Source organism: Mus caroli, unplaced genomic scaffold, assembly GCF_978045245.1.
Source record: "Mus caroli unplaced genomic scaffold, Mus_caroli_1 scaffold_4, whole genome shotgun sequence".
Classification (NCBI taxonomy): Eukaryota; Metazoa; Chordata; class Mammalia; order Rodentia; family Muridae; genus Mus; species Mus caroli.
The window spans coordinates 128,158,376-128,185,135 of NW_028227259.1; the positions used below are offsets into that span (position 1 = coordinate 128,158,376).

Consider the following 26,760-nt stretch of genomic DNA (forward strand, 5'->3'; position numbering starts at 1 on the left):
AGGCCCAGACTGTAGTACAGACCCCAAGTCACAGTATCTAGCATCACTCCACATGGCCCATGCACAGCTCCTCTGCGTCCAGCTCATACCTGTATTCAATTTTTTATAACCCAGGCTTTCTTAGTTTCTAAATATGATGTGAAAGACAGAACATTTGTGTTTAACAAGCTGATAAAAGTAACTGGCTTCTTTTTTCCTCAGACAATTAGTATATGCTAAATTATTCAAGCTTGTCTTATTGTTAGCATTCGTGAGTCTTGTGGCTGAGTGGCACTGTAATAATGCCTGCTATTTTTAAGTAAAGCAGAGCTCTTCAGAGCACGGTAAGGATGAAGTTTCTATATTGAGAGCCTTATTTTAGTCCCTGCATTGACTTTCTCAGGACTTTATGGTTAAAATGTCTAGTACTTACCTTATGTAGGGTATTCTTTGAACCCTTTAAGAAGCTGGGGTCACTAAGAACCATAAGATATTCTGCTAAGTACACAATTTAAAAATTGTTTGCCATACTAAATGTCATTAAGTCATTTGATTTTTAAAAATCTTTAGAATGCTCAAAGTATCAGGAAATAGCTGTCTGTACCCAGATCTTCAAGATCTTCTGTGTGTTTGTGTGCTGCTGGGAACTGAAACATAGACTTTGTTCATCCTGGGGAGGGGCTCAACCACTGAGAGGTACAGTCTTGTGCCCCCCCCCCATATATGTGTGTGTGTGTATGTTTGTGAGTACACTGTTGCTCTCTTCAGACACACCAGAAGAGGGCATCAAATCCCATTACAGATGGTTGTGAGCCACCATGTGGTTACTGGGAATTGAACTCAGGACCTGTGGAAGAGCAGTCAGTGCTCTGTCCATCTCCAATAGCCATCTCTCCAGCCCCGAAATATTCTTTATTTATAAGGGGAAGCCTACATTGGATAGTTTTGAGAGGGTTGCATGTGTGATGTACAAATAAATTCAAGCTTACATTCTGGGTTCTTCTTCAAAGTTTCTAAGACCTCAATAACTTCTATAATTTAAATGTCAACTTGTTCTGCCAGCTGAGCCTCAAGCACAAGTTCAGGATAAATAGAAAAGATTGTGGTGTTTTCCTGTTTATCTCAAATTACAAGAATCTGTGAACCCACTTTCTTCTCTAAGCTAATGTTCTGCCTGGGCCCACTTACCAAGCAAGGTCTGTTTGTGAGGGGGAACCACAAGTGCCTGCTCCTGTGTGCTTCCTGAGGTTCCTACCTGCAGGGAAGCAGTCAGCAGCTCAGGCACTGCTCCACTTTCACTAGGCAGGGGCACAGGCCAGTTTCACAAGCTGAAGCCTAGCTTTCACAACTAAGCACTAGCACCTACCCTGACATCTATGGGATCCTGTCCCTAGACCCTTCTTTATTTTTTCACTAAAACTTAGTTTCTTTTATTTCAGGGTTTGAACCCAGAGCTGAGAATGCTAATCAAGTGCCTTACTAGTGAGCTTGCACCCCTAGCCAAAACCAAACCAACTAATTACATTTATTGATGTGTGTGTGTGTGTACGCGCCCCACAACACTTGTGTGGAGGTCAGAGGACAACTTGTGGGAGTTGGTTCTCTCCTTCCACCCTGTGGGTCCTAGACATTGGATCTGGTTCCTAGGCTTGGTGACAAGCAGGTTTACCCACTGAGCCACCTTGGTGACTCTTCTGTGCTTTTAAAGTTTCATTTATTGATTTCTCTTTTCATTTATTGATTTTTTTGGAAACAAAGTCTCACGTTATAAATCTGGCTGGCCTTGAACTCACAGAGATCCGTTCGCCTCTGCTGAGTTCTGGGGTTAAATATGTGCTCAGGATGCTGGCATTTTTTGTTGTTGTTTGTTTGTTTTGCTTTGTTTTGTTTTTAGGGTTTTTCTTTCTTTTCTTTCTTTCTTTTTTTTAAGATTTATTTATTCTATGAGTACGCTGTAGCTATCTTTAGATGCACCAGAAGAGGGTACCCATTACAGATGGCTGTGAACCACCATGTGGTTGCAGGGAATTGAATCCTGAGGACCTCTGGAAGAGCTGTCAGTGCTCTTAACCACTGAGCCATCTCTCCGGCCCCCAGATTTTTATTTCTTTCACTCTCTACTTCCCCACTCACCACTTCCAGACAGGGTTTTTCTGTGTAGCCCTGGCTGTCCTGGAACTCACTCTGGAGACCAGGCTGGCCTCAAACTCAGAAATCTACCTGCCTCTGCTTCCCAAGGGCTGGGATTACAGGCATGTGCCACCACTGCCCGGCCTAAGAATATTTTTTAGTTAGTTTATTTTTTGTTATTATTTATTTAACTGCTGTGTGTGTGTTTGTGTGTGCTCGCGTGTGTGTGCACACATGCACACACATAAAGATATGTAATTGTCTGTTAGAAGAGGGTGTCAGATCTCTGGAAGCTGGAGTTGAACAACCATGTGGATGCTAGGAATGAACTTAGGTCCTCTGTAAGAAAAATGCATGCCCTTAATCAGTGAGCCATTTATCTAGCCCTACCTCTGTTCTTTTTTGAAGGAGGGAAATTCCTTATTCTTATAGTTACCCTAAACTACTGATTTTAATTCTTGCAAAAAATATGCATGAATATATAATACTCAATCCAGATTTACATTATTCCAATCTTACTCAATCCAGATTTACATTATTCCAATCTTGGCTTCCTTGTTTACAAAACCTATTTAAGCTAGTGAACGTAATGTATGCTTGTTAGCCAGCCTTCCCGAGGCTGCAGTGGAGTTCTAGTCCAGCATTGGAGCCATAACAAGTTTGAGGCCTGGACTACATAGCAAGCTCTTGTCAATTCGTAGTTCCCTGAACAACATACTTTCTAAGTGTATGAGTGGCGTGTGTGTGTGTGACACTTTCTCTTCGGTCTTATTTTCCGCAGTGAGCTCATTGGCATGCAGCCTTCCCCGTGTGTGGGTTCCTTAAAGTCTGCTGAAAGAGAAGAGGAGTCAGCGGCCCCTCCTGACAGAAGACCCTCAGCCAATGAAAAGGTGTATGTTGTGCGTGAGCACTCTTCGCCTATTGAAGCGGTTTCTCCTTAACATGCTTTTAATTCTTGGTAGCGTCATTGCTAGATCTTTATAAAGTTGAGGGCCTCCATCATACATACTGGAGAGATGGTTCAGCAGGTAGTGTTTGCTGCTCTGGGACAGGACCCAGGTTTGCTGGCTTACAACCATCTCTAGTTTCAAGATGGGTATTAGGCACCATTCATGCAGGCAAAATACTCATACACATAAAATCATCTAAATGGGGTTTTGGTTTTTTTTGGTGTTTTGTTTTTTTGGGTTTTTTTAAATTTTGTTTTTTGAGACAAGATCTTTGTACATAGACCTGGTTGACCTGGAACTTACTCTGTAGACCAGGCTGGCCTCAAACTCCCCGAGAGCCACTTGCTTCTGCCTCCTGAGTGTTAGGACTAAAGACGTGCACCGCCATGTCTGGCACTACATTTGTTTTAAATCATAGATCTTTAAGGTTACTTGAAAATGCTTATTCTGTCACCATTTTACACACACAGGCACACGCACACACACACACACACACACACGTACCCCTTGTGCTCCCCCCACCCCACCCTGTGTTCCCTGTGTGCTCCCCCCGTACCCTCATACTTTGCTCTTATTCTTTCTCCATTGTCTTCTTGTCCCTTTTTAGGTTATTTCCTTCCTTCCTTCCCCCCCCTCCCTCCCTCCCTCCTTCTTTCCCTCCCTCCATTCCTTCTTTCTTTCTCTCTCCTTTTTTCTTCTTTTCCTGAGACTGGTTCTCTGAGTAGCCCTGTCTGTCCTGGAACTCATTCTGTAGACTGGCTTTACACTCAGATCCGTCTGCGTCTGCCCCCCCCCGCCCAAGTGTGGGGTTAAAGTGTGTCCCACCACTGGCTGGCTTACTTTTCTTTTCTTAACTGTTTGTTAGTATTGTCTGTCTGTGTGTGATGTGCATGCATGTGTGAGTACAGGTGTGTACCACAGCATCCATGGGAAGTCTGAGGCTAGCTTTCTGGTATAGGTTTTCTCTTTTCACTGTGGGTCCCAGAGATTAAACTAGGGCATCTTGCTAGCCCTTGAGATTCTTATTAAACAATATTATTTTTCTTTCAAAAGTTGTTGTATTGATTTTTTTTTCAACTTGAAACCAACAGCAGTACAAAAAGGATTGACAGCAAATCCTACTCAGTTGCTTGTCCCTAGCCACGCCTTCCTTCAGACACACCCTGTGACAGCAGTCTCCAGAGTCAAAGGTGACAGACTGGTGACCTTAGACAGGGCTGCAGAAATAACAGTGCACAGCACTGGGATTCTACTATAGAAGAAACACGCTCACCTATGAGTCCTCAAGAAGCTAGGTGCAGATTGAAATCCCCTGTAGCCATCCAGCAGTCACAGGGAACGGGGTACCTGAAAGGGGGGCTGGAAATAAAAAAGGAAGGACAAAGGACAGGGTACAAGAGAAGGATGAAGCCAGGACAAAGATTCTGATCAAGGCTCAAAGTTTAATTTTCAGCACTGCATTTATATAGGGAAAGCCTACAGACCCCATCCTTTGTTTCAGCTGGATTATGTTGCAAAGCAAGTTTAGTGGGCAGTCTACTCCCGTAGGAAATTGCAGGTGCGGCGGAAGACTCTTCCTGGGTTGTTAAGGTTCAACTGTGGGGAGCACTTAGGTCTATTTAACCTGCTCAAGGCTGGGGGAAGGGCACAATCTCCATTCTGCTACTGCTGCTGCTGGGCAAGGTGAGGCCTGGTGGACATAGCTTTCCTTCCACTCTCTTGTCATGTGCAAGTGTGTGTGCATGTATATGTGTGCGCGTGCATATGTGTTGTGTTCTCTTTCAGCATCTTACTGATTCAGGATTCAAGAACTATGGAAATGGACACTTTCTCTAATTAAAGAATGTTTTATCAATTTTTTACCTCCTTTTCTGTTTTGTGTGTATGTGTTTAGGATTGTTTGTTTGTTTGTTTTTTGAGACAAGGTCCCATGGAACCCAGGCTGGCCAACCATGTAGCTAAGGACTTGAACTTCTTCGTTGTCCAAATGCTGGGATTATAGGTGTGCACCACTCCCAGGTCTTCAGCATCCATCTTCTTCCTCCTCTTCCTCTTTTCCTTTCTCTAACAGAATCTCCCCTTTCAGTGCTTGTATTACAGATAATTTCCTCCTTTTTCTAAAGATTAAAGGAAGAAAAAACTAGCCAGGCATACCTTTACTCTCAGCACTGGGAAGACAGAGACAGAGCAGGCAGATCACTGTGAGTTTGAGACCAGCTTGGTCTATACAGTAAAAAAAGAAAAAAAGAAAACAGAAAGAAAAAAGAAAAGAAGAAAAGAAAAGAAGATGTTTTGCGGTCTTATTTTGAATAATAGGTGAGAACAATAAGCTTTGATCAGTTTTTCAAACTTTTTATTTCCTTTGCCCATGCCCCGCACATGTCTGGTAGAAAGGAAAACAGGAAAACAGGAGAGAAGTTGTAGTACACACCTGTAATCCTGACACTCTGGAGACAGAGGCAGGGTGTTGTGAGTTCTAGGCCAGCCTGGGTCACAGAGTGAAATACCAGTCTCAAGAAACCAGAACCAAGCTGGTGAGATACTCCCTCCTTTTACAATTATTTATTCGGTTGTAGGATGTTTTGGTTTAGGGTAAAGGCAGTCACAGCAAGCCTGACAGGCTGGATCCCATCACCTAGACCCACTAGGTACACACAGACAACTGGCTTTGCTACGTTTCCCTCTGGCCTCATGCCACGGAGCACTCTCCCACACAGAGTAAACAAGCGTTCTGCTTCTCAATAGAGGCCATCTAGACGACGGCTCAGAGAGGGTAAAGGTGCTTGTACCACACCTGACAACCTGAATTATGTTCCTAGAACTTAGAGTTTGGAAAGAGTACAGACTCTTACCGTTTTCTGCATAAGAATTGACTCTTGCCAGTTGTAGTGGCAGACACTGGTAGGATTTGCTGAAGGAGGCAGAGGCAGGAGGATCATGAGTTTGAGGCCAGCCTGGGCTACACATTTAAAAGAGAGAGAGAGAAAGAGAGAGAGAGGAGAGAATTGACTCCTTTATCTTGTCTTCTGATCTTCACCCTCAAAAAATAAAATAAAACCAATACAAATAAAATAGCCAGGTTAAATTGAAGTACATCTTCACATATTCTAGAGGCCCTCACGCCTTCAGTGTCAAGGTTCTGTTTTACAGTTACTTAGACCTGCTAATTATGACGACTTTTTTTTTTAAGACAAAGTGTCACTACATAGTCCTGGCTAGCCTAGAACTCATTAGGTAGACTAGGCTAGCCTCCTTAGGTAGCCTGCTTCTGCCTACTGAGTGCTGCAATTAAAGGTGCATGCCACCATACCCATCTGGCTTGCAGTTTGTATTTAGGGAAGCCAAACAATGTCTAAGAATCTTTCCTTATAATTAGTCATAGTAAGTTCTGTTTGTGTTACATTATCTCCTTGAGTAGGTTGTAAGAAATGAAAGGAAATGGGTCCTTTTAATAATACTGATGCCTCTGCTGACAGAGGTGACGTCTGTGGCTGTGTGAGTTGTGATTGTGCAGAAGCCCTTAGAAATGTCCCTCACATCGCTTCTCGGCCTTTTGGCTAAGATCAAGTGTAGAAATGTCCCTCACAGCTGTGCCTGGCTTGTTTTCAGGATGACTTCTCTCCTACGAGTAAGCTCCAGCGGCTGCTGGCCGAGTCCCGGCAGATGGTCACGGATCTGGAGCTGAGCACGCTGCTACCCATCAGCTGCGAGAATCTCAACAGAAGTGTGCGTCCCCTTTTCTTCCTCTTAAAAACATGGTGCAGATATAGGTGCATGTTTAGGGAGGGGCGTGTGTGTGTGTGTGTGTGGCCAGAAGACAACGTCAGTGTTGCTCAGGAGCTGTCTGCCTTACTGTTTGAGACAAGGTCTGTCTATCCCTGTGGGTGCTGGGGATCAAGCTCAGGTCCTCGTGTTTCCGTGGCAGGTGCTTACTGACTGTCCTATGTCCCCCGCCTGGATTCCCTTTTCTTGAGCCCTACAGCAAGAGGGTCTGAATGTGGGAGGTGGCGTTCTAGTAGAACGAAAGTTTCAAGAAGAGAGGCACAGTGCTCAGGAGTCTGAAATGGGACTCCTGTGCTGTGGGTCCAGAGAGACCAAACCAAAAACAGTCACTGCTCCAAACTACTTGTTTCTCATTTGTGGGCTGTCTGAGGGCAGACACTTGGTTTGTTGTTTTCTGCTATTGTAAAGGGAACCTAGGGCCTTAAGTAGCAATACCTTACCCTCCATCCACATTCTTAGAGATGTTTTAAAACACACAAAGTTACAAAGTTCCTTTTCTTTTTCTTTTTAAGATTTATTTATTTATTTAATATATATGAGTGCACTGTGGCTGTCTTCAGACACACCAGAAGAGGACATCAGATCCTACTGCAGATGGTTGTGAGCCACCATGTGGTTGCTGGGATTTGAACTCAGGACCTCTGGAAGAACAGTCAGTGCTCTTAACCACTGAGCCATCTCTCCAGCCCACACACAAAGTTTCAAATGTTTTTATTTTTTGTTTTGTTTTGTTTGTTTTGAGACAGGGTCTCGGTTTATAAACCTGGCTGACCTGAACTATGTAGACCAGGCTGGCCTTAAACTTGCAGAGATCCTTGTCCTCCTGAGTGCTGGGGTTAAAAGTGTGCACTACCATATCAGGCTTCAGAATCTCAAATTTAAAGTATACATAAGATTTTAGGAACACTCAAAAGTAGAAAAAAATACAGTTGCTCATCTCTGACAATCACAGAATACCTGCCATTTTAAATTTTATCTTCCTCCTCTACATACTTTAAATTTTACATTTGTTTATTATTGTGTGTTTGTTTGAGTCAGGGTTTTTACCCTTAACCCTGGCTAGCCTGGGATTAGTATGGATGGAGACCAGGCTGTCCCTGTCCTGTGCTCCTAACTCATAGAGATCTGCCTGACTCTGCCTCCTTAATGCTGAGATTAAAGACATATGCCAATATGTCTGCTCTCTCTCTCTCTCCCTCCTTCCCTCCCTTCCTCCCTCCCTCCCTCTCTCTCTCTCCCTCTCTCTCTCTCTTCCTTTCTTTTAGATATTTGTTTGTTTGTTTGTTTGTTTGTTTGTTAGACATGGTCTCTATACCCCTGGCTGGCCTGAAGCTCTCTATGTAGATCACACTGGCCTGAAACTCACGGGCCTCTGCTTCCCTCCCAGGTTCTGGAACCAAAGGTCTGTGCTACTCCCAACTCCCGTTTCATCCTGTAACATTTTCTGTTGCTTTGAGGGTGGGATAGAACTGTCTTCTGGATAGAAAGCTCCTCCCTCGCTCGCTATATTGTACGGTACTTCCCTCTTTTCTCTATAAGTCCTCTACACTGATGTTTAGATGTAGGGATTTGACTAGATCCAGCTACTAAGCTATCTCCCTAGGCTGAAAGCTGTCATTCTTTCATTCTATTTCTTCTGACCGCAGTAAGACTTCAACAGTAGTCGTATAAGCTGCCATGTAGATTTTATTGCCTGTTATCTAAACAATGTACACTGTGGGACAGGGTGGAACTTGACATATAGCCCCACATTGTGAAGTAAGAGCTCATGGCTTACACTTCCCATTTCAGACTTAAGGAGCAGTCTTTAGACATGCTGCCTGTGTAATTAAAAATATTTGAAAGCCATTTAAGTTAGACTGATTTCATATCTCTGATCAAAACTCCAAGTAACAACAATAATGAAAAGTCTACAAGAATACTGTCCAATAACAATTGTATTGGTTGTGTGTATGTGGAGGACAGAGGACAATTGCAAGAGGTAGGTCTCCCTTCTCCCCTGCGGGCTCTGGGGGTTGAGCTCAGGCCGTCAGTTGTCAGCAAGTTTCTTCACCTCCTGAGCCTCCTCACCAGCTCCCTTATTTCTCTCCTAACGTGGCTGGGGTTCCTGATAGCTCAACAGCATATTGCATTTTGATGCAAGGCCCTGGATTCCATCTCTGTGAGTAAGAAATCACCCACCTCCAAAACTCCAAAATAAAAGTACCAGATATTAAATGAAATATAATTTACATACAATAAAGTGAAAAATATCACTAAGAGTTATTTTAATGTGGGCCTGCGGAGATGGCCCAGTACAAAGGATGCTTGTTGTCTAAGCATGAGGACCTAAACTCAGATCCCTAGCACCCACATAAAGAAAGAGCCAAGTGTGGAAGTAGGCTCTTAACTCTAGTGCTGTGGGAGTCAGCGGCAGGAGGCTCCTGAGGCTTGTCGGCTGCCAGCCTCGCTCTAGAATCAGCGAGGGACTCAGTCTCAAAGGATGTATGGCAGAGTGAGAGCTGACACCATGACCTTCTCTGGCCTTCACTCACATGTACAGGCATTCATACCTGCACACGAGTACACAACACACACAGACACACACACACAGAGGCATTCATACCTGCACACATAAGTACACAACACACGCACGCACGCACGCACACAAAATGCCTTCAGTGTCTTCCCTGCTGTTTTGATGAAAAAGTAGGAAAACTCATGCTGCTTCAGTGTTGTCCTGTACATAAACCTGTGAGCAGAGTGTTGGCTGAGAAGAGAGTCTTCATCAGAGGGTGTTCCCTGAGCGCCCTTGGCAGTGAGTGCCTCTGTACTGTTCCACATGCTGTGATTTTTATCACTGCAGACTAGTTATGCCTGTTGCAGAGCATTGTGGAAATGCAGTTACACAGTATATATACTTTATTGTTCCCATGTTGGTCCTCAGAACTAACATGGGCCTCCTCCAGCCTGTGTGTACTCTTCACCTTTTCCCTTGATATTTTGAGACTCATTTATGTTGTTGGGACATTGGTGCTTTGTTCTTCTTAGTTCCAATTGTATGAGTATGTGCATGCAGGAGTGCAAAGGCTGTGTGTAGACATGCTGGTGAGGGTCAGAGGACAGCGCTGGGTGGTGTTCTCAGGTGCTGCACATCAGCTTTTGAGACAAGGTCTCCAGCTGAAACTCACCAAGTGGACCAATGTTAGCTGGTTAGTGATGGACCTCTCTCTGCCTCCCAGCTCTGAGATTACAAGCCAGTTCTAACAACTTGTATTTTTGTTGTTGTTGTTTTGTAGACAGGGTTTCTCTGTGTAGCCCTGACTATCTTGGAACTCACTCTGTAGACCTGGAACTCAGAACTCTCTGCCTGCCTTTGCCTCCTGAGTGCTGCAATTAAAGGTGTGTGCAACCACTGCCTGGCTCACACTCATATTTTTTAAAGGATTATTTTCATGTGTTTTGCCAGCCTGTGTTATGTCTGTATAGTGCTGAAAGAGGCCAGAAGGGCATTGGGTTTCTGTGACATCCTAGCTGCTATCTCAGCTATAACCCAGAGTGGCCTCGTTTTGGCCTCCGTGGTATGAGCTGTGTGTCTGTATCTCCATCAGTTTCCATTGTGGTTCACAGTGGTTGATCACCTGCCACAGAGGCTGCTCAGTAATGACCATGAATGGAATGGAGAAGAAAATGCAGGGGAACGGACCTCAGATCTATACTGAAGCTGTGAGGCTGGCAAAAACTTGGGTTGAGAGAATTTTTGAGTTGGAAAGACCCAGAAGTCTATAATCCTAGCCCTTCACTTTATAGATGAGGGAAGGAAATTAAATCCCTTGAGCAGCATTCCACAGCCAGAATCAGAAAACAAACAACCAACATTGGCTCTAGACAGGATATATTTGCAGATGGATTATCTGACTCTGGAGATGTGGGAGACAGGATTTACACAGCAGAAATGTACTCGGCAACAAGCTTCATGTACCCTTCCCCTTGTGCCTTTGAACTTGTTAAAGCTAAAAACAGGAAAAGCAAATGATTTATTTATTTATTTATTTTTTGCAACAAGGAAGCAGGGTAAAGGTTTGGGTATCCTGTCTGCCTTTCTGAGGTGTCACCACTGGGAGCTAGCTAATGGGTAGTACTTCCGAGCCTTTCTGTGGGAGAGATGCTCTCCCATCACACTGGTGAGCTCCAGACGGTCACCCTCCTGCAGGAAACAGCAAGGCTTCTGACCCTTTGACAAGCAGTGTCGTTTGTGATTCTCCCAGACACTCCTGCATGGGCAGGAGATGGCATAATTCCAGGTTCTCCTTGGAACTTTTAGTTTGCATTAGACAGAGACTGTAGCTGTTCCTAGCAGGGTGCAAAGGATAGGTACAGCCCACACTCCTTGCTCTACTCTACAGGCTTTAACACTGTTGTGTTGAGGATCCGAGGTGAGTGGCTGTGCAGGTACTGCAGCTCATTGGTAGAGTCAGAGAACAGATAGCTTGTAGAGGACCATTCTCCTCCTACCATGTGGGTCTCTTACAACTCAGGCCTCAGGCTTGGTGGCAGGAACTTTTAACTGCTAGAGACTTCTCACTGGCCCAGTTTGGTTTCTGTTGTTGTTTTAAATATTATTTGGTCTTTTGAACCTGCGTATTAACTGTTCAACAACAGCAGCAGCAGCCGCAGCAGCCGCAGCAGAACTCTAGTAATTTAAAATTTGACCAGAAAAAAAAGGGGGGAGGGTAAATTGCAGTCCTGCTGGCCACACCCAGGGCAGCCCCTTATTGCAAATGAGAATGGGGGCACCTCAACCCTAAATGGAGCTTGGCACTGTGACTAATCCACAGGGCTAGACATTTTATGTATGAATTTAAGATTTGTGCCTGTAATCCCAAAACTTGAGAGGCCGAGGTGAGAGGATCATGAGTTCAAGACCAGCCTGGGGGGTGGGGCATGGGGGACTTTTGGGATAGCATTGGAAATGTAAATGAAGAAAATACCTAATTAAAAAAAAAAAAAACCAGCCTGGCCTATATGGTGAGACTCTGTCTTCGAAAAAAAAAGAAAAGAAAAGTGGTCAGGCAAGGGGCACATACATACCTTTAATCTCAGAACTCACCAAGCAGGCTAGTCTGCCTGGTCAGTGATCCACCTCTCTCTGCCTCTCCAGTTCTGAGATTACAAGCCCATCCACAATTGTATTTTTTTCCCTTTGAGACAGGGTTTCTCTGTGTAGCCCTGGCTGTCCTGGAACTAGCTGTGTAGGCCAAGCTGGCCTTGATTTTCTGCCTGCCTCTGCCTCCTGAGTTCTGGGGTTAAAGTCATGCACCATCATTGCCTGGCCACACTTGTATTTTTAAAAAGACATATTTATTGTTATTTTATGTGTATGAGTGTTTGTATGAATATATTCTATACAATATCTGTACAATCTTGTCTATATAGTAAGTTCAAGGCCAGCCAAGACTGTATATCAAGACTCCCCTCAAAACAAACACACAAGCAAATAATAAAATAAATATTACTGGAAGTGATGGTGCACACCTCAAATCCAGTGCCCTAGAGGCAGAAGCAGGAGGATCTCTGTGTATTAGAGAGAGACCAGCCTTTCCAACATAGTGAGTTCCAGGACAGCAAGAGCTACATAGAGGGATCCTATCTCAAAAAGACAATAAGTAAAGAAAGAAGAGGTGGGGAAGGAGAGGGAGAGAGAGAGAGAGAGAAAAAAAAAAGCTATTGAGCTGGCTGTGTGGCTCTTGCTGCCTAAACTGACATTCTGAGTTGAGTCCCATGACACATACACACACACAAATAAGTATGTTTAATTAAAAAATACTTTTAAGATGGCAACAAAGTGACAGGCCGGTGAGATGGCTCATCCAGTAAAGACTCTACCAGCAAGAGTGACAACCTAAGTTCTACCCTGTCCCTGCATCCCACTGGTGGCAGGAGAGAACCAACTCCCAAGAGTTATCCTCTGACCAGCAAACACATGCCATGATATGGGCTTACACAGACACACACACACACACACACATTACCATACAAATAAGTTGAGAAAGAATGACAACAGAAAGACTTTGTAAACCTGGTACAGCGGTGAGAACCTATAGTTCAGATATGTCAGTCCCCAGTCCCCCTAAGGTCTTTGAAAGTTATTTGTGTTTAATTGTCTAAAGTACTTTTTAGTTTCTCTAACCTAGATACTAATTTTGGAGGTTTTTTTTTTTTTTTTTCTAGAAATTAGAAGTCTCAGAAGAGCCAGATGAAAAAACCACCTTTGTTAGTCATTGAAAGAGACAAAGTCAACTTGGACATTCACTGCGGCTTTGCGTAGGTCACCTTTGCTTGTCTCACCCTATATCACAATTGGTATTAATAAGTAACTAGGAATGTCAGTAATGTAGAGTCAAGGCCACACATCCATCCGGCCCAGTAATTCTTTCTCTTTTGCCTGATTTGCTTTTACTATAATTGACATGAGTAGAATGCCAATTACTTGTAAGAAATATAAATAAAAAAATTTGTTCTCCATACTGATAATTTTTTTTTTTTTTTTTTGGCTTTTCGAGACAGGGTTTCTCTGTGTAGTCGTGGCTGTCCTGGAACTCACTCTGTAGCCCAGGCTGGCCTCGAACTCAGAAATCCGCCTGCCTCTGCCTCCCGAGTGCTGGGATTAAAGGCGTGCGCCACCACGCCCGGCCCATACTGATAATTTTAAATCTAAGGAAGTTGGTGTATCCATCCATTTTTGAAAATTGGCAACTTAGCTGGGCAGTGGTGGCATAGTCCCTTTTTTTTTTTTTTTTTTTTTTTTTTTTTGGTTTTTCGAGACAGGGTTTCTCTGTATAGCCCTGGCTGTCCTGGAACTCACTTTGTAGACCAGGCTGGCCTCAAACTCAGAAATCTGCCTGCCTCTGCCTCCCGAGTGCCAGGATTAAAGGCATGTGCCACCACGCCCAGCTGGCATAGTCCTTTAATCCCAGCACTCAGGAGGTAGAGGCAGGCGAGCCTGGTCTACAGAGTGAGTTATAGGACAGCCAGAACTATATAGAGAAACCCTGTCTTGACCTCCCTCCCGACCCCAAAAAATCTTATTTGGGCCATCTGGCACAGTCTGTAATTCCTATGGAGAGGCTGATGCAGGATAATCACAAATTTGTTCAACCTAGTAAGATCCCACCTAAAAAAGTAATCCTAAACCGGGCGTGGTGGCGCACGCCTTTAATCCCAGCACCCGGGAGGCAGAGGCAGGCGGATTTCTGAGTTCGAGGCCAGTCTGGTCTACAAAGTGAGTTCCAGGACAGCCAGAGCTATACAGAGAAACCCTGTCTCGAAAAACCAAAAAAAAAAAAAAAAAAGTAATTCTAGTGCTTGGGAACTTGGGAGACGGAGGCAAAAGGATGAGGGATTGGAGGTAAGCCTGGGCTACATAGTGAGACCACCACCCAGAAAATAGAGCTTATCAAAAGGCATGTAAATTTACATTTGAACAGTGCTTCTGTATGTCTGTCTGGAAAGAATCTTCAAGTTTTGTGAGTCTGTCACCCAGGAAGCACTTTCTTGTGTTGTTTGAGTCTGTCAGAGCTTCCCTCCAAGTGCAGTTTAATGAATTCCATGGTGCAGGTGCTACAGGTGTCTCCTGTTAGGCACCAGAGCCTTTCCAGTAGGAGGGCAAGCTGTCTGAGCTGCACCCCCCCAACCCCCACCACCTGCCTCCCCTGCCTGCCCCTGCTCTCACTGCTGGGGAGTTTTCATGTATATAAAACATTGTCAGACCTCAGTGAAACCAAGAAAACCAGATGTGTTTTCAGGGGCTCAGAGCAGGGCTCTCAGCACCATGCAGTGCTGACTCGTTTGCATTTTGTTGACTGTTTTGTTTCCTCCCGAAACAGAGTTGTCTTTGGAAGGCAGAGAGTGGACACCATACAGTCAGCCACCTGAAGATAAATGAGAGCACTGTGATCCCCACAAAAGCAGCCTTTAATGCAAAGGCCAGGGGACACGCAAAAGCTCACTTCTTAAAGCAGCTATATTTTGTTTTTGATGAACCATTTTTTTGTGTAAAAAATAATTTTCATGCCTAAAAACTGAGGCCCTACTTCTACTTTAGCGTTTAGAAATACGCTGAAAGGGAAAGACAAAAGCCAAGCTGTCAAGATGCAGACACCTTTTAACAGCATCCTGGGAATATCCGACACCCTGTGTGTAAAACGCCACCTTAGCTGTCTGCCTCCTGATCCTTACAGTCTCTGTGTATATTCACATCAAAGCCATCATTTCCCAAAAGCCAGCTTCCGGTATGTGACACAGTCTTTCTTCTCTTCAGCTTTTAGTGTTGGACTTTGTTGTAGTGGTAGACCTGAGATAAAGTGGTGCAAAGTTTGTAACAGGATATTATTACCCTGGGTGCTAGCAGTTAAGGCCTGTCTGTCCTCAGGAGACAGCTGGACCTTGCCTGGCTCTGTAGTAGACAGTTCACTTACACAGGACAGCGCTTGCTGGAAGATCAAGTTTTATATGGATTTTAAAGAAAATATTGAAGACTCAAAATTCTATTTTACTTGTAATTTTATTTTTTAAAAAGAAGATTATACTATTTGCCTCTGCCCTTACTACCATAATTGACCAGTTTCATTCAGTAAAAATATTTTTAACAATAAAAAACATTTTATTTGGTTTCCTTTTATTATACATAACTAAAACAAAGGAAGGTATTTATTTATTTAATCCATCTTTATGGCTTTTCCAAACAGGGTGTCTTTGTGTAGCTCTGGCTGTCCTAGAACTAGCTCTACAGACAAAGTTGGCCTCGAACTCACAGAAATCTGCTTGCTTCTGCCTCCTGAGGGCTGGGATCAAAGACGTGCGCCAGTACTGCCAGGCTAACAAGCAGCTTTTAATGCAGCCTGGTAAGAGACTGTCTCCTAAGCACTGCATATGAAGGTTGTATTGTGTGGGTCAATGTCCCTTTGTTCGAGGCTTCAGGGTTTCTTCCCAGATGATTTTCATGGTGGGGCGGGCGGGGTGGGGTTGGGGGAGGCTGTTGAGCTCACCTTTGTAATGAGGGTGCTGAAAAGGAACTGGGTGAGGCTGGCACACTCTATAAATACTTGGTTTCTCTTCAGACTGGTTGTGCTGAGCCAGATTAAGAATGCAGAGCTGATCGTGAACCAACCAAGCGAGGCGCCCAGAATGCCCTTGAAGAGGCCAGGGTCCAAACTGAGAATGCAGATAGTAAACTTTTCCTGCTCTGTCTGATGGGCTCACGGCTGCTCCTCCACTTGCCTGCCAACAGGAGCACCAATCACATGCTCCATAGGAAAAAGCAGGGTAGAGCAGGATCGGAAACCACTGTCTTATAGCTAAGTTTCATTTCATTTCATAGGCTTGAAATATCTATAGCACCTATATATTCCAGGCTGGCTCAAACGTGTGGTCCCCCTGCCTCAGCTTCTCCAGTGCTGGGATGGCAGGAGTCTACCACCTGTGTGTCACCATGCCCAGCCTTACAAACCTCTTCTGATCCAACAAGATTATTATGAATTAACATGAAATTCAGAATGGCAAATTTTAATATGATCAACTTCTCTGTCTCGACATGTCTTTTTTTTATATTGGAGCAATTTCTCGAGTGTGGCAAAGAGTTGCATGGTAAACTAACCTTTAGGATTTCCACTTTGTCATTATCATCTCTAAAACCAACATATCAGAAAGTGACTGAATTATACTGTAATTCTCCTGCCAGAAATGATCTCAGCATTGGAAAAGACCGGTACAGGGTATTTTTAAAACTTGTGAACAGACCTTTTAAAACAGAAATAGAAACACCCCCTCCAAAAGAAATTCTGAATCAAGACTACACATAAACACTTAAAACAGCTTTACCCAGAAAGTGCCAAGAGAATGCTTAGAACTGAGACTGTGGTGTGAGCCCAAGAGCGAAGGCCCTGCCTCGAAAGCCTTGTCACACTCTGAACAGTGACCCATGGCTACTCCTGTGTCCCTGATTTGTAAGTCTCTTGCTAGAATCATGCCTGTAGCTTCCTGTTCCTTAAGACAGTTGATGTGAAGCCGGGCGGTGGTGGCGCACGCCTTTAATCCCAGCACTCGGGAGGCAGAGGCAGGCGGATGTCTGAGTTCGAGGCCAGCCTGGTCTACAGAGTGAGTTCCAGGACAGCCAGGGCTGTACAGAGAAACCCTGACTCGGAAAAAGAAAACCAAACAAAAGGCAGTTGATGTGATTTTGGTCCTGCACCTTGCAGGAAGGCCCACCACTTAAGCCTCCGGGATTCTAATCAGTAAACCCCATGTTCCGAAGAGCAAAATGAATAAAATCAACCAAGATGCCAGACACATGCACCAGGGTTAAGATGGGGTGGCCTTCCAGAAGAGTCTATCAAGTGGTGGCACACATGAATCAGCCCAGTTAAGGAGGACCTGTGGGTTCTCCTCCAGGTAACGCTTAAAACACAGACAGGATCGGTAACCCTACCTGCTGGGGGCCAGGCCCAAGGATGGCAAGCTTAGGGTACAGAGGGAGTTCAGTGCCAACTCAAGCAACTCTAGTGAGACCTGACTTCAAAACAAAGTAGAAAGAGGAGTGGAAATAGAGCTCACGGTTAGAACGACTTTCCCAGCATGCACAAGGCCCTGGATTCCATCCCTGGTCCCTCACACATACAAATTCATTGTGAGCACACCATGTAGCTTTGGAAGCCCTGGGAGATAACTGGGTAAGTAAGCCCTGCCTGCGTTCTGGTAGGGAGGGAACACAGACCTTAAGTAGTCACGTGGAAGACTGGTGTTATGAAGTAGAATGGTGAGATACTGAGACATAGGTCAGGGTGGAGGAGTCAGGGAAGTTTCCCTGGAGAAGTAGCATCTGAGCTAGCTGCAAGGTAAGCAGTCACTCAACCAGGCAGACAGGAAGAGAATTCCAGCTATAGTAACAGCATGTGCAAGGTCCCTGAGGCTCTGGAAGGAGCATGATGCATGTGCAGACTTGAAAATCCAGGATGGCGCAAGACGGAACTGCAAAGGGGCTGGGTGCATCCTGCCTGTGTGTCAGCGAGGTGGTAGCTACCGCAGCACACAGTCTTTTTCAGTGAGCCCCCCAAAACTTTGCCCGGTTGGGGTCTAATTTATATTCCCCTGGGGAACAATTAAGCAGCGATTACAGTTTACTAAAAAGGGGATGGCAGCAAGTTAGTGACATTCAGTCAACGACCAGGCCCCTCTGCTCAAGAGGTCTGGAGATGGGCTGGTGAGATGGCTCAGCAGGTTAAGAAACACTGACTGTTCTTCTGAAGGTCCTGAGTTCAAATCCCAGCAACCACATGGTGGCTCACAACCACCCATAATGAGATCTGATGCCCTCTTCTTGTGTCAGAAGACAGCTACAGTGTACTTATGTATAATAATCAATAAATCTTTGGGCCAAAAAAAGAAAATGATGTCTGGAGGTGAACCTTAATAAACAAGGCAGTGGAGTTTCCATCTTTGTGCCCCGGAAATGCTTTTTCTAATAGCATACGCTAACAGTAAAGTCTTCACTCTGTTCTCTACTCTGTGGGGCTGGTTTATTCTTTCAAAACCTTCATTTTATATGCCAACTCTTTTTAAGTCACTATATAAGCTGGGTTGGCCTCATTTACACAGAGGCCACCTGCCTCAAAAATGCTGGATTTAAAGGTCCCATGCTTACCCTCACACCTGTTTTTTTTTAATTAAATTGATGTGTTTATTTTGTGTATATGTGCATGTGCATGCCACAGCTTGAAATTAAAGGTCAGAGGACAACATACAGGGATCATTTCTCTCCTTCCCCCATGGGGGTCCCAGCCATTGAACGCAGGACCTCAAGCTTGGCAGCAAGTGCCTTTACTAACCCATTTTATTGACCCTCAAGCCCATTTTAAAAAAGCATGGTCGTGTACCAGGTGCTTTACTAGGTATGGAAAGCAGAAGGCTGGTTAACACAAGGCCACCTTGACCTTCAGCTCCTCAAAACCTCACCCGCAGATACATTGTAATTGCCATAGGGACTCCAGTATCATTACAAGTGTGCTTGTCTGGGTGCACTGGCTGAAACCTGGCAGATCTGCGACCACATCCTGAAGACATCATTTTGCAACAGTGTGAACCTAGGCTTAAGCCCCCCCCCTTTTTTTCTTGGTCTGCAAAAATACCACCAAAACTTTAAGATTAAATGGGATCCTGCTGACTGAATGCCGAATACCATGCCCAGCGCAGTAATAGCCTTTATTGACGAAAAAGAATGGGGACTTTTGATAATGACAGGCCACTGTAGTAGATGTTCTATACCCAATGGGGGCTGGTCTTTTGTATGAAAATCACAGGATAACTGGTTTTTGTCCCGTGTGAGAAAAAGAGTCTGAGAAACAGCTGGCATAGAACAAATCGGCTCCTTTGTTGTGTTTTTTCTTTTTTGACCATGGCTATTTAGTGACTTGCTGAGGATTAGGGACAAGATAATAGGTATAAGGGGTTTAGTCCCATACCTGGCAAATAGGTTTTCAGTATTGGCTGTTGTTGTTACTCATATTTTGGCAAAGGAGCTTTTCATTGATTGGTATTAGATAAAGCACGGCTAATTTCTTAGTGGCAAAGACAGCCTTGTCCAACTCTGAAATGTTGAGTGGATGTCAACACAGTAAGGAATGAGCAATGGGAAAGAAAGGGTCCGTCTGGGTCCTCAGAGAGCTTCACCTGACCTAGGAGACAGACCGGCAGGTGTCTAACTCAAGACAGCATTTCCTAGCTCAGGGAGTTGATACTTCATTTCAAAAAGCAAAGACTTGAAGAGATGGCTGGGCTCCCAACAAAAAGACCAAAGAAACCTGCAGCATGGCTACTGACCAGACTCAAGGAGACAAGACTTATTTGTTCCAGTTTCCCCCCTACAGGTGAAGAGAAAGACCCAGCGTGATTTTTCCTTTGTTTGGGGAGATGGTAAGAAGGTATGTAGCCAAGCTAAGTGGGTATTTGTCCTTGCCATCTGATCTGTCAGAATTAGGGAACTGGTGTGTTGGGGAATCCAGGAGAGCTAGAATTGTGCAAGGAGACAAGGACAGGTGTACAAGGGACATTCCCAGGAAGTCCCACGGGAACGAAGCGGATGCAGAGTCTTGGGGTTCAAGGAGTCCCGGGGGACCAGAAGGGGTGCCGGATAGGGCGTCCCCGGGGACTGGAAGGGTGCAGGGCAGAGCGTACTGGGTGACAGAGGGTTGCATGGCAGGGTGTCCTGGGAGTCCTAAGGGACCACAGTGGGGGCTACTAGGCATCCTAGGGTTGATCAAGGGATGCAGTGGGCGGGGCACGCCAGGAGTCCCCGGGACCCGGCGGGGGCGGGGGGCGGAGCGTTCGGAGCCGGGGAGGGCGGGGCGTCGGTTGGACAGCCGGAGTGACTGGCGGGAGGGGCAGCAGCTCCTCCCCGTGCGGCGCGGCGCGCGGCCTCGGTGTGCCTAGGCTCGAGGCGGGCGGTGACGCCTCATTCGCGCGGAGCCGGGCCGGGACACGGTCGGCGGCAGCATGAACAGCATCAAGAATGTGCCGGCGCGGGTGCTGAGCCGCAGGCCGGGCCACAGCCTAGAGGCCGAGCGCGAGCAGTTCGACAAGACGCAGGCGAGCGCGGGCACGGGCTGGGCGGGCGGTGGCGGCGGCGGCGGCGGCGGCCCTCGGTGCGCTCGGCCCTGCGCGGACGGTTGCGGGCTCCGCGGCCCCGGGCGGCGCAGGTGACCGGAAGCCGCGCGACAGCGGGGCTGGGCTCCGGGATGCGGACGCGGCCCAGGTGCGCACGGCCGCGCGGGGCCCGGAGCGCCCTCTGCTCGCCGCCGCCTTTCCAGGGAAGCTCCCGGCTCCCCTCGCTGCCGAGCTGTTCGCACGGCCGCACAGTATCTTATTATCTGCCCCGGTGAAAAGTTTCACGTAGGTCGCCAGACTTGTTTGCCCGCGCGGGGGCCCACTTATAAATAGGCTGCCACCCCCTCGTTAAACACCGGCGCCTGACAGACGGAAACTTCCCAGGCTCCTTTCCTGTGCTCCCACGCGCCGCTCTCCCAAGAGAGGGCCAGACCCGAGAAGGTGGCGTGGAAAATTGAATAATGGCCCTGATGCGCATTCATTCATGCATGGCTTCTGGGGACCCACTGTGCAGGTGTTGCTTTGGTTTTGGGTTTTTTTTTTTTTTTTAGACAGGGTCTCATGAAACCCACGCTAGCCTTAAAAATCATCCTCCTGCTTCCAGACGACCACCACCAACACGTCTGCTTCCCTCCTTTTTGTTTTACAAACTCTGCCCTGTTCTTAATTAAGTCTTGGGTGGACTCATGGAGGTTGTGGGGGGGGGGCGCGGAGGGGTGTCACTACTTATTTGACTACGAAGTCAGCCCAGACCGAAATGGCTGCTTTTTTTTTTTTTTAAGCTTTAGCAATAAAGGAAGCCAAAGACTCCTCCCACCTGTATCTGAAGCAGGTTGGTGACATTTGCATTTGTGGGTGCCCCACTGGCGAGTTCCTTCCCCCTTGGTCAGAGCAGAGAGCAAGGACTCGTCTGCGGTTGCTTTCAAAACACGTTAGCACAAGCAGTCTCCACTAGCTTTCAGTTTTGAAATAACAAAACGGGAGGCCTCTCACCTTTGTGCTTATGATGGACAGGGATAAGGATAAATCCTCAGGACGGGAGGGCTCCGAGCGAGCATGCCAAGTTGCCAGTACCAACCTGGCTGCGAATGATTAATTTATCCGTGTGATCTCCATCTGGTCCAGCCTGGATCCCCCACCATAAAAAACAAACATGGCGTTTGATGTGAAGTCATTAATACATAATTAATTGTGCTAGTAAACTCGCAGAGCCTAGAGAGAAATACTGTTGGCACGGAGGATCTGTTGTCAAGAGCTTGATTTATTCAGTGAGTTTTAGAATTTTTTTCTCTCCCTGCTTTTAAGCAGGTGCAGAGAACGCTGATTGCTGCAGGAAGAGATGGGAGAGGAGATGGGCTTTTAAAGGTCAAGTTCATTGATCTTCTTAAATGACTATGTCAAGGGTAACCTTCCTGAATGTCAGAGGGACAATCTCTGATATGGGACCACATGAGGTTGGTGGCTGGTTTGTAAATAAGGGAGTTCTCTTGACCTGCTTTGCCCACTTTTAAAACTCTTGCTATGTTTGTTTGTTTGTTTATTTATTTATTTATTGTGTGTATGTGTGGACGTCAGAGGACAACTTCTCTCCTCTCCCCATATTGGTTTTAGGAATCAAACCCAGGTTGTCAAGGCAGTAAGCGCCTTTGCCCGCTGAGCCACCTTGCCTGCCCTCCCTGTGTTTTTGAGTGATGAAGAGGGTTATTCATGAAGTATAACTTTGTACTGAGGAGTCTCACAGGACTCACCCACTCGAGAGCAACTTTTTCCCAGGAGAGTTTGAGGCCAGCATCTGGGTATGCCTGTCTTCACGGTGACTTAGTGAGGGCTGTAAGAACATAGTTTTGCAAGTGGTTAATATTTAATTAGCTCATTCCCAGAAATATCTAGCAAGCTGCCAGGCAGGCTCCTTGCAAGAAAGACCTAGAGAGCCCTGGTTTACTGCTTCCGTGTGTCCTTTGGGACAGAAAATGGCACATCTGGTCCTGGGACCTGCCTCCCTTTGGGACACACCTCCTGTCTTGACATTGATGTTTGGCAGGGTGGTGACTGTGGAATAGCTAGCTTAGATTTGAAGTCCTCAGCCGCCTGCCAGCCTCTCCTCTTGGGCTCCCTGGGCCAGGAGGAAAAGGAGTGCTTACATGTTTGCTCTGTGGACAGGACACACCCTGTTTTGCAGAGAGCTCTGTGGTTACCTCTCAGGAGTGTGGAGGGAGGCAGTCATCCTGCCTTCTGGCAGCTGGCGCTTCAGTTATGAGCTTCTGACCCCAGTGGCATGTCCCGGAGACAGCGTCCCGGAGACAGTGTCCCAGAGGCAGTGTGTTCTGCCTCTTTAGTCCCTTCGTTGATAAGACCCCTTTTCAAATTGATTATAAAATGCTACACAACTCATTGTCCCTGTATTCTGCATAGTATACCTTTGGGAAAAGAAAGATATTCTGACTTCATGTAGCACGCTTGTAGGCCGGGGAGATCAGATCTCACGTGCTTGCTCACCTTGTGGTGGGCGAGTTGCTTGATGATAGCGTCTGCTACTGCTGCTTCAGAAAACAGGGCTAGTTCTGTGTCTCTGGATAAATGTACTCTGAGATAGGTTGAGTCATGTCCCTGCAAAGATGACCACAGCCTAACTAACTGGGTTATTTGCGTAATTCAGATTGTAGATGGAATCAAGTTGCTTATCTGACCCTGAGGTGGCTGGTTTGATGAGTCATCAGGTGGGCCCTGCATAACAGGGTCCCTAAATGCAGATGACGGAGGCTGGGAGGCAAGTGGCTACAATGGCTGGAGGTTAAACTCTACAAGTGGGTTGAAGGAGCCAACAGCTAAGGAGTAATGCCCTCCTTTATAAACTGGGAAAGGTGAGGAACCTACACAGAGAAACCCAGACCTACTGGTGCCAGCTTTTAGGGCTTCACTACCCATTCTAGGGGCTGGCAATGTAGTTCCATGGATTCCTGAACCCACGAGTTTGATCCCCGCACCACATAAATTCATCATGGGGGCACAAGCTATATCCTTAGCTACAAGGCCAGCACTCAGGGGCAATAAAAACATTGCAGACTTGTGGCCAGCAGGAAGAACTGTAAGATGTATCAGTGCTTTTTTTAGGGCACTAAAACTGTAGCAATTTGTTACAGCAGCAACAGGGGGATAATACATCCAACACCGTAAACATAAGTAGTGTCTAGCACATAGTAGGGTGTCAGCAAATAGTTGGCCTACCGTTCTCCACTCCCTCCACCCACAAAGTTCAAAATCTGGGACCTCTCTGAAAGAGGTGAGTGGTCTTTGGAGCACACTGTGCCGCTAGAAGCCATGAACATCCCAATTGTAGTTTCCTTTCTGTGGAAACACACAGTTGCCCTTTTTGTTGCGTATCTGAGCCTCTGATTTACCCACAACATGCAGAGGCAGAGGGGAGGGATCTTCTCTCAGGTCAGGCTGAGAGAAGCCCTTTAATCAAGGTGCAGGGTTAAACCCAGGGCAACATCAGCTTCCAAGGTGAGAGGGTGAGGGGTGAGGGGTGGGGTGAGGGCGGCCCACTGGGAGCCAGCTGCTGAGGCGGTGGTGGATGGAAAGTACTTCTTACCTTCCGATTTCCAGGTCAGTGACGCATCTCTTCAGCAGTCCCCCCTCCCCCCTCCAGGGAACAAACTCTTGTAAAGATTAACATTTATTGACAAGTCCCTACTTCGGGCTGTAGCTGCTTGATACAGTAGCACTGAATAGATGCTGAAGAGGGGCCACATGTGTAATACTCAGATGTCTGCTGACTTCTAGAAAAAAGCAAACAGGCAGGTGAAGTTCATTTGGATTGTATCTTTGACTTCGCCCAGCTTAGCCTTGAATAATCCGTCTTCCCACTGGAGCACTGTTAAGAGTGAATGGGATTTTTCTCATTTTGCATCTGTCTGTCTCCAAGGAGTCTCAGCCCCGGGGGCAGTCAGCAGCTGCCTGTGGACGGGGCAGGCGTGAGTAGCAGCAGACCTCAGGCAAATGGGGGTGATGTGGTTGGGGCAGAGCCCCGGGCGTTGGTATGGTGTGGAGTTGCCTCAGCCAGGTGATTCTCAGGACCCACTTAGCAGAGGCAGGACACATGGGAACAAGCAGGTGTCTTGAACCTGCCCTAGGCTCTGGCTTGAAAACAGTTCTCAAGTTCTGGGAGCCTTTCAGATCCCGTGCCATTGCTCAGCCCTGGTCTGCCTATAGCTCAGGGTGTGTCTCGGTGAAGCTCGACAGCAGAGTGCTTGCCTACAAGTAAGAAACCCCAGTTTGATTCCAAGCACGGCAGGAGGGGGAAGAGTGTAATTATAACATGTTACTACACGCTTACACGCACAAAATATTTATAATAATAGAAAAAAATCCCTGCCCCAGAGTTGGAGAAAAGCCCTAACCCACATGGTGAATGTCCAAAACCCCTAACTCTGTCTAGCTGTTATCTCAGGACTGGTGGATTCTTGAGGGCTGATGCGGTCTGTCCTGTCTCCACTGTGTCCCCAGGAGTAGGCATAGGCCTGTGTGTTACAACAGCTGGCTGAATGAAAGGAGACAAAGCCAAAGCCCCTGTCAGAAAGTGAATAGGCTGGCTCACACACTTGAGAAGCTACACTTAAGGTGGGCTGGGGCTGCCTCCCAGGATGCCGGCATTCTGAAGTGTCTTCTTCCAGACCAGGCTGGGACTGAGCTGCCTGTACTTCAGCTGCTTCCTGCCTTTGCTTCTGTGCACCTCTGGGGCACACTGACTACATTTTTGACCTCATCCTGCATAATTGGGGTACACAGTAGAAGGGGAAAAGTCACCTTTGTACCCCCTTGGGGAAGAGAAGTGCACTATGGCAAGTGTACTGAGCACTTAGGAACCTGGGCCAGGCCTGGCTCTGTTGTTGCTCTGTGCCTCAGTTTCCCACCCCACCTCCCCGCTTTGTTTTTCTTGACAGTGTTTCTGTGTATTCCTGTCCTAGAACTTACTCTGTAGACCAGGCTGGCCTCTGAGATGATCTGCCTGCTTCTGCCTGGAGTGCTGGAATTAAAGGCATGTGTGTGCCGCCACCACCTGGTCTAGTTTCCCCATTTTCTTTTCTTTCTTTCTTTCTTTTTTTTTTTTTTTTTTTGGTTTTTCGAGACAGGGTTTCTCTGTGTAGCCCTGGCTGTCCTGGAACTCACTCTGTAGACCAGGCTGGCCTCAAACTCAGAAATCTGCCTGCCTTTGCCTCCCGAGCACTGTGATTAAAGGCGTGCACCACCATGCCTGGCCTAGTTTCCCCATTTTCAAGATAGGAATACTAACAGAGCTCTGACCCAGTGGGGTAGCTGTAGGTATTTTCAGGAGTGTAGCAAATGTGTTAGTGGTTAGATTGTGTGCAGAAAAGCAGACAGGACTGAAGGAGATAGAAGTTGTCCCTGTGTCCTGAGTATAGCCCGCCATGTGAGAGGGACAACTGAGCCAGGCTGCTGCACAAAGGAACAGAGCTGGGTAGAGCATCGGGAAGGTGGCACTCTGTGCACCATCCCTTCAAGAATGAGTGTCAGGTGTGCACCCTCCATACACCGCCTAGCTCGTGTCTGGTGGTGTGGTCTGCCATAGGGATTCCAGGGAGTCTGGGGTAGAGACATCGGAGCACTCCCTGCAGACCTGCCCCCTTTCTGAATGGGGAAGAATCTCCCCCTGACCCAGCTCTGAGGCCGGAGTCCAGCCACTGCGGTACAGGAGCCTGTGAATGAAACCCAGCCGGCCACTTGATCCCAGCAGCTGGGTCCTGTCCGTGAGTGGAAACCCTGTGGGGGTAGAGTGAAGGCCTGATTGGCAAAGGCCAGGGAAACTCAGCTGGCTAACCTGAGATGTCTGGCAGGCCTGGTGTACTGGTCAGCCTAGCCCTTCCCCCTTCTCCGCCTGGGAATCGCTCTTTATTTCAGGGCCGACTGGATTATCACTTCATACATGCTGGCATCTAACTTCCTCTGCCCAAGCTTTTCTTCCCTGCTCCTGATGGTGTAATGCACGGTGTCTCTAAGTGGCTTGGCAGAAACTCTAGAGCAGTGGTTCTCAGCCTTCCTAGTGCTGTGACTGTTGTGCAGTTCCTCATGTTGTGGTGACCCTCAACCATAAAGTTATTTTTCTTGTTACTTCATAACTGTAATTTTGCTACTGCTATGAATTGTAACATAAATATCTGATATGCAGAATATCTGATATGTGACCCCTGTGAGAGGGTTGTTTGACACCCCCCCAAAAGGGGTTGGGGCCCACCAGTTGAGAACCAGTGTTCTCTAGAGAGAC

General features: G+C 46.6%; 2 protein-coding genes across 8 annotated transcripts in view; both read left to right on the forward strand.

Annotated features, from left to right (window-relative positions):
- Ccdc62 (coiled-coil domain containing 62) overlaps positions 1–15,689 on the forward strand; it is a 37,883-nt gene extending 22,194 nt beyond the window's left edge. For 4 of the 7 annotated variants that reach the window (XM_021163904.3, XM_021163905.3, XM_021163903.2 and 1 more), the window contains 4 exons: positions 2,891–2,999; positions 6,669–6,785; positions 13,053–13,145; positions 14,708–15,438. In XM_021163904.3, the coding sequence (XP_021019563.2) occupies positions 2,891–2,999; positions 6,669–6,785; positions 13,053–13,106 (280 nt within the window). In that variant the 3' untranslated portion in view covers positions 13,107–13,145; positions 14,708–15,438. Of the gene's footprint in view, positions 1–2,890; positions 3,000–5,182; positions 5,376–6,668; positions 6,786–13,052; positions 13,146–14,707; positions 15,439–15,568 lie in introns of those variants that run through there. The other 3 variants (XR_015047001.1, XR_015047000.1, XM_021163906.3) reach the window with 3 other exon arrangements.
- Positions 15,690–20,224: 4,535 nt separating this feature from the next.
- The window catches only part of Hip1r (huntingtin interacting protein 1 related), a 28,935-nt gene continuing 22,399 nt past the window's right edge, over positions 20,225–26,760 (forward strand). The window contains exon 1 of the mRNA XM_021162507.2: positions 20,225–20,459. Coding sequence (XP_021018166.1) covers positions 20,367–20,459 — 93 coding nt within the window. The 5' untranslated portion in view covers positions 20,225–20,366. The remainder of the gene's footprint in view (positions 20,460–26,760) is intronic.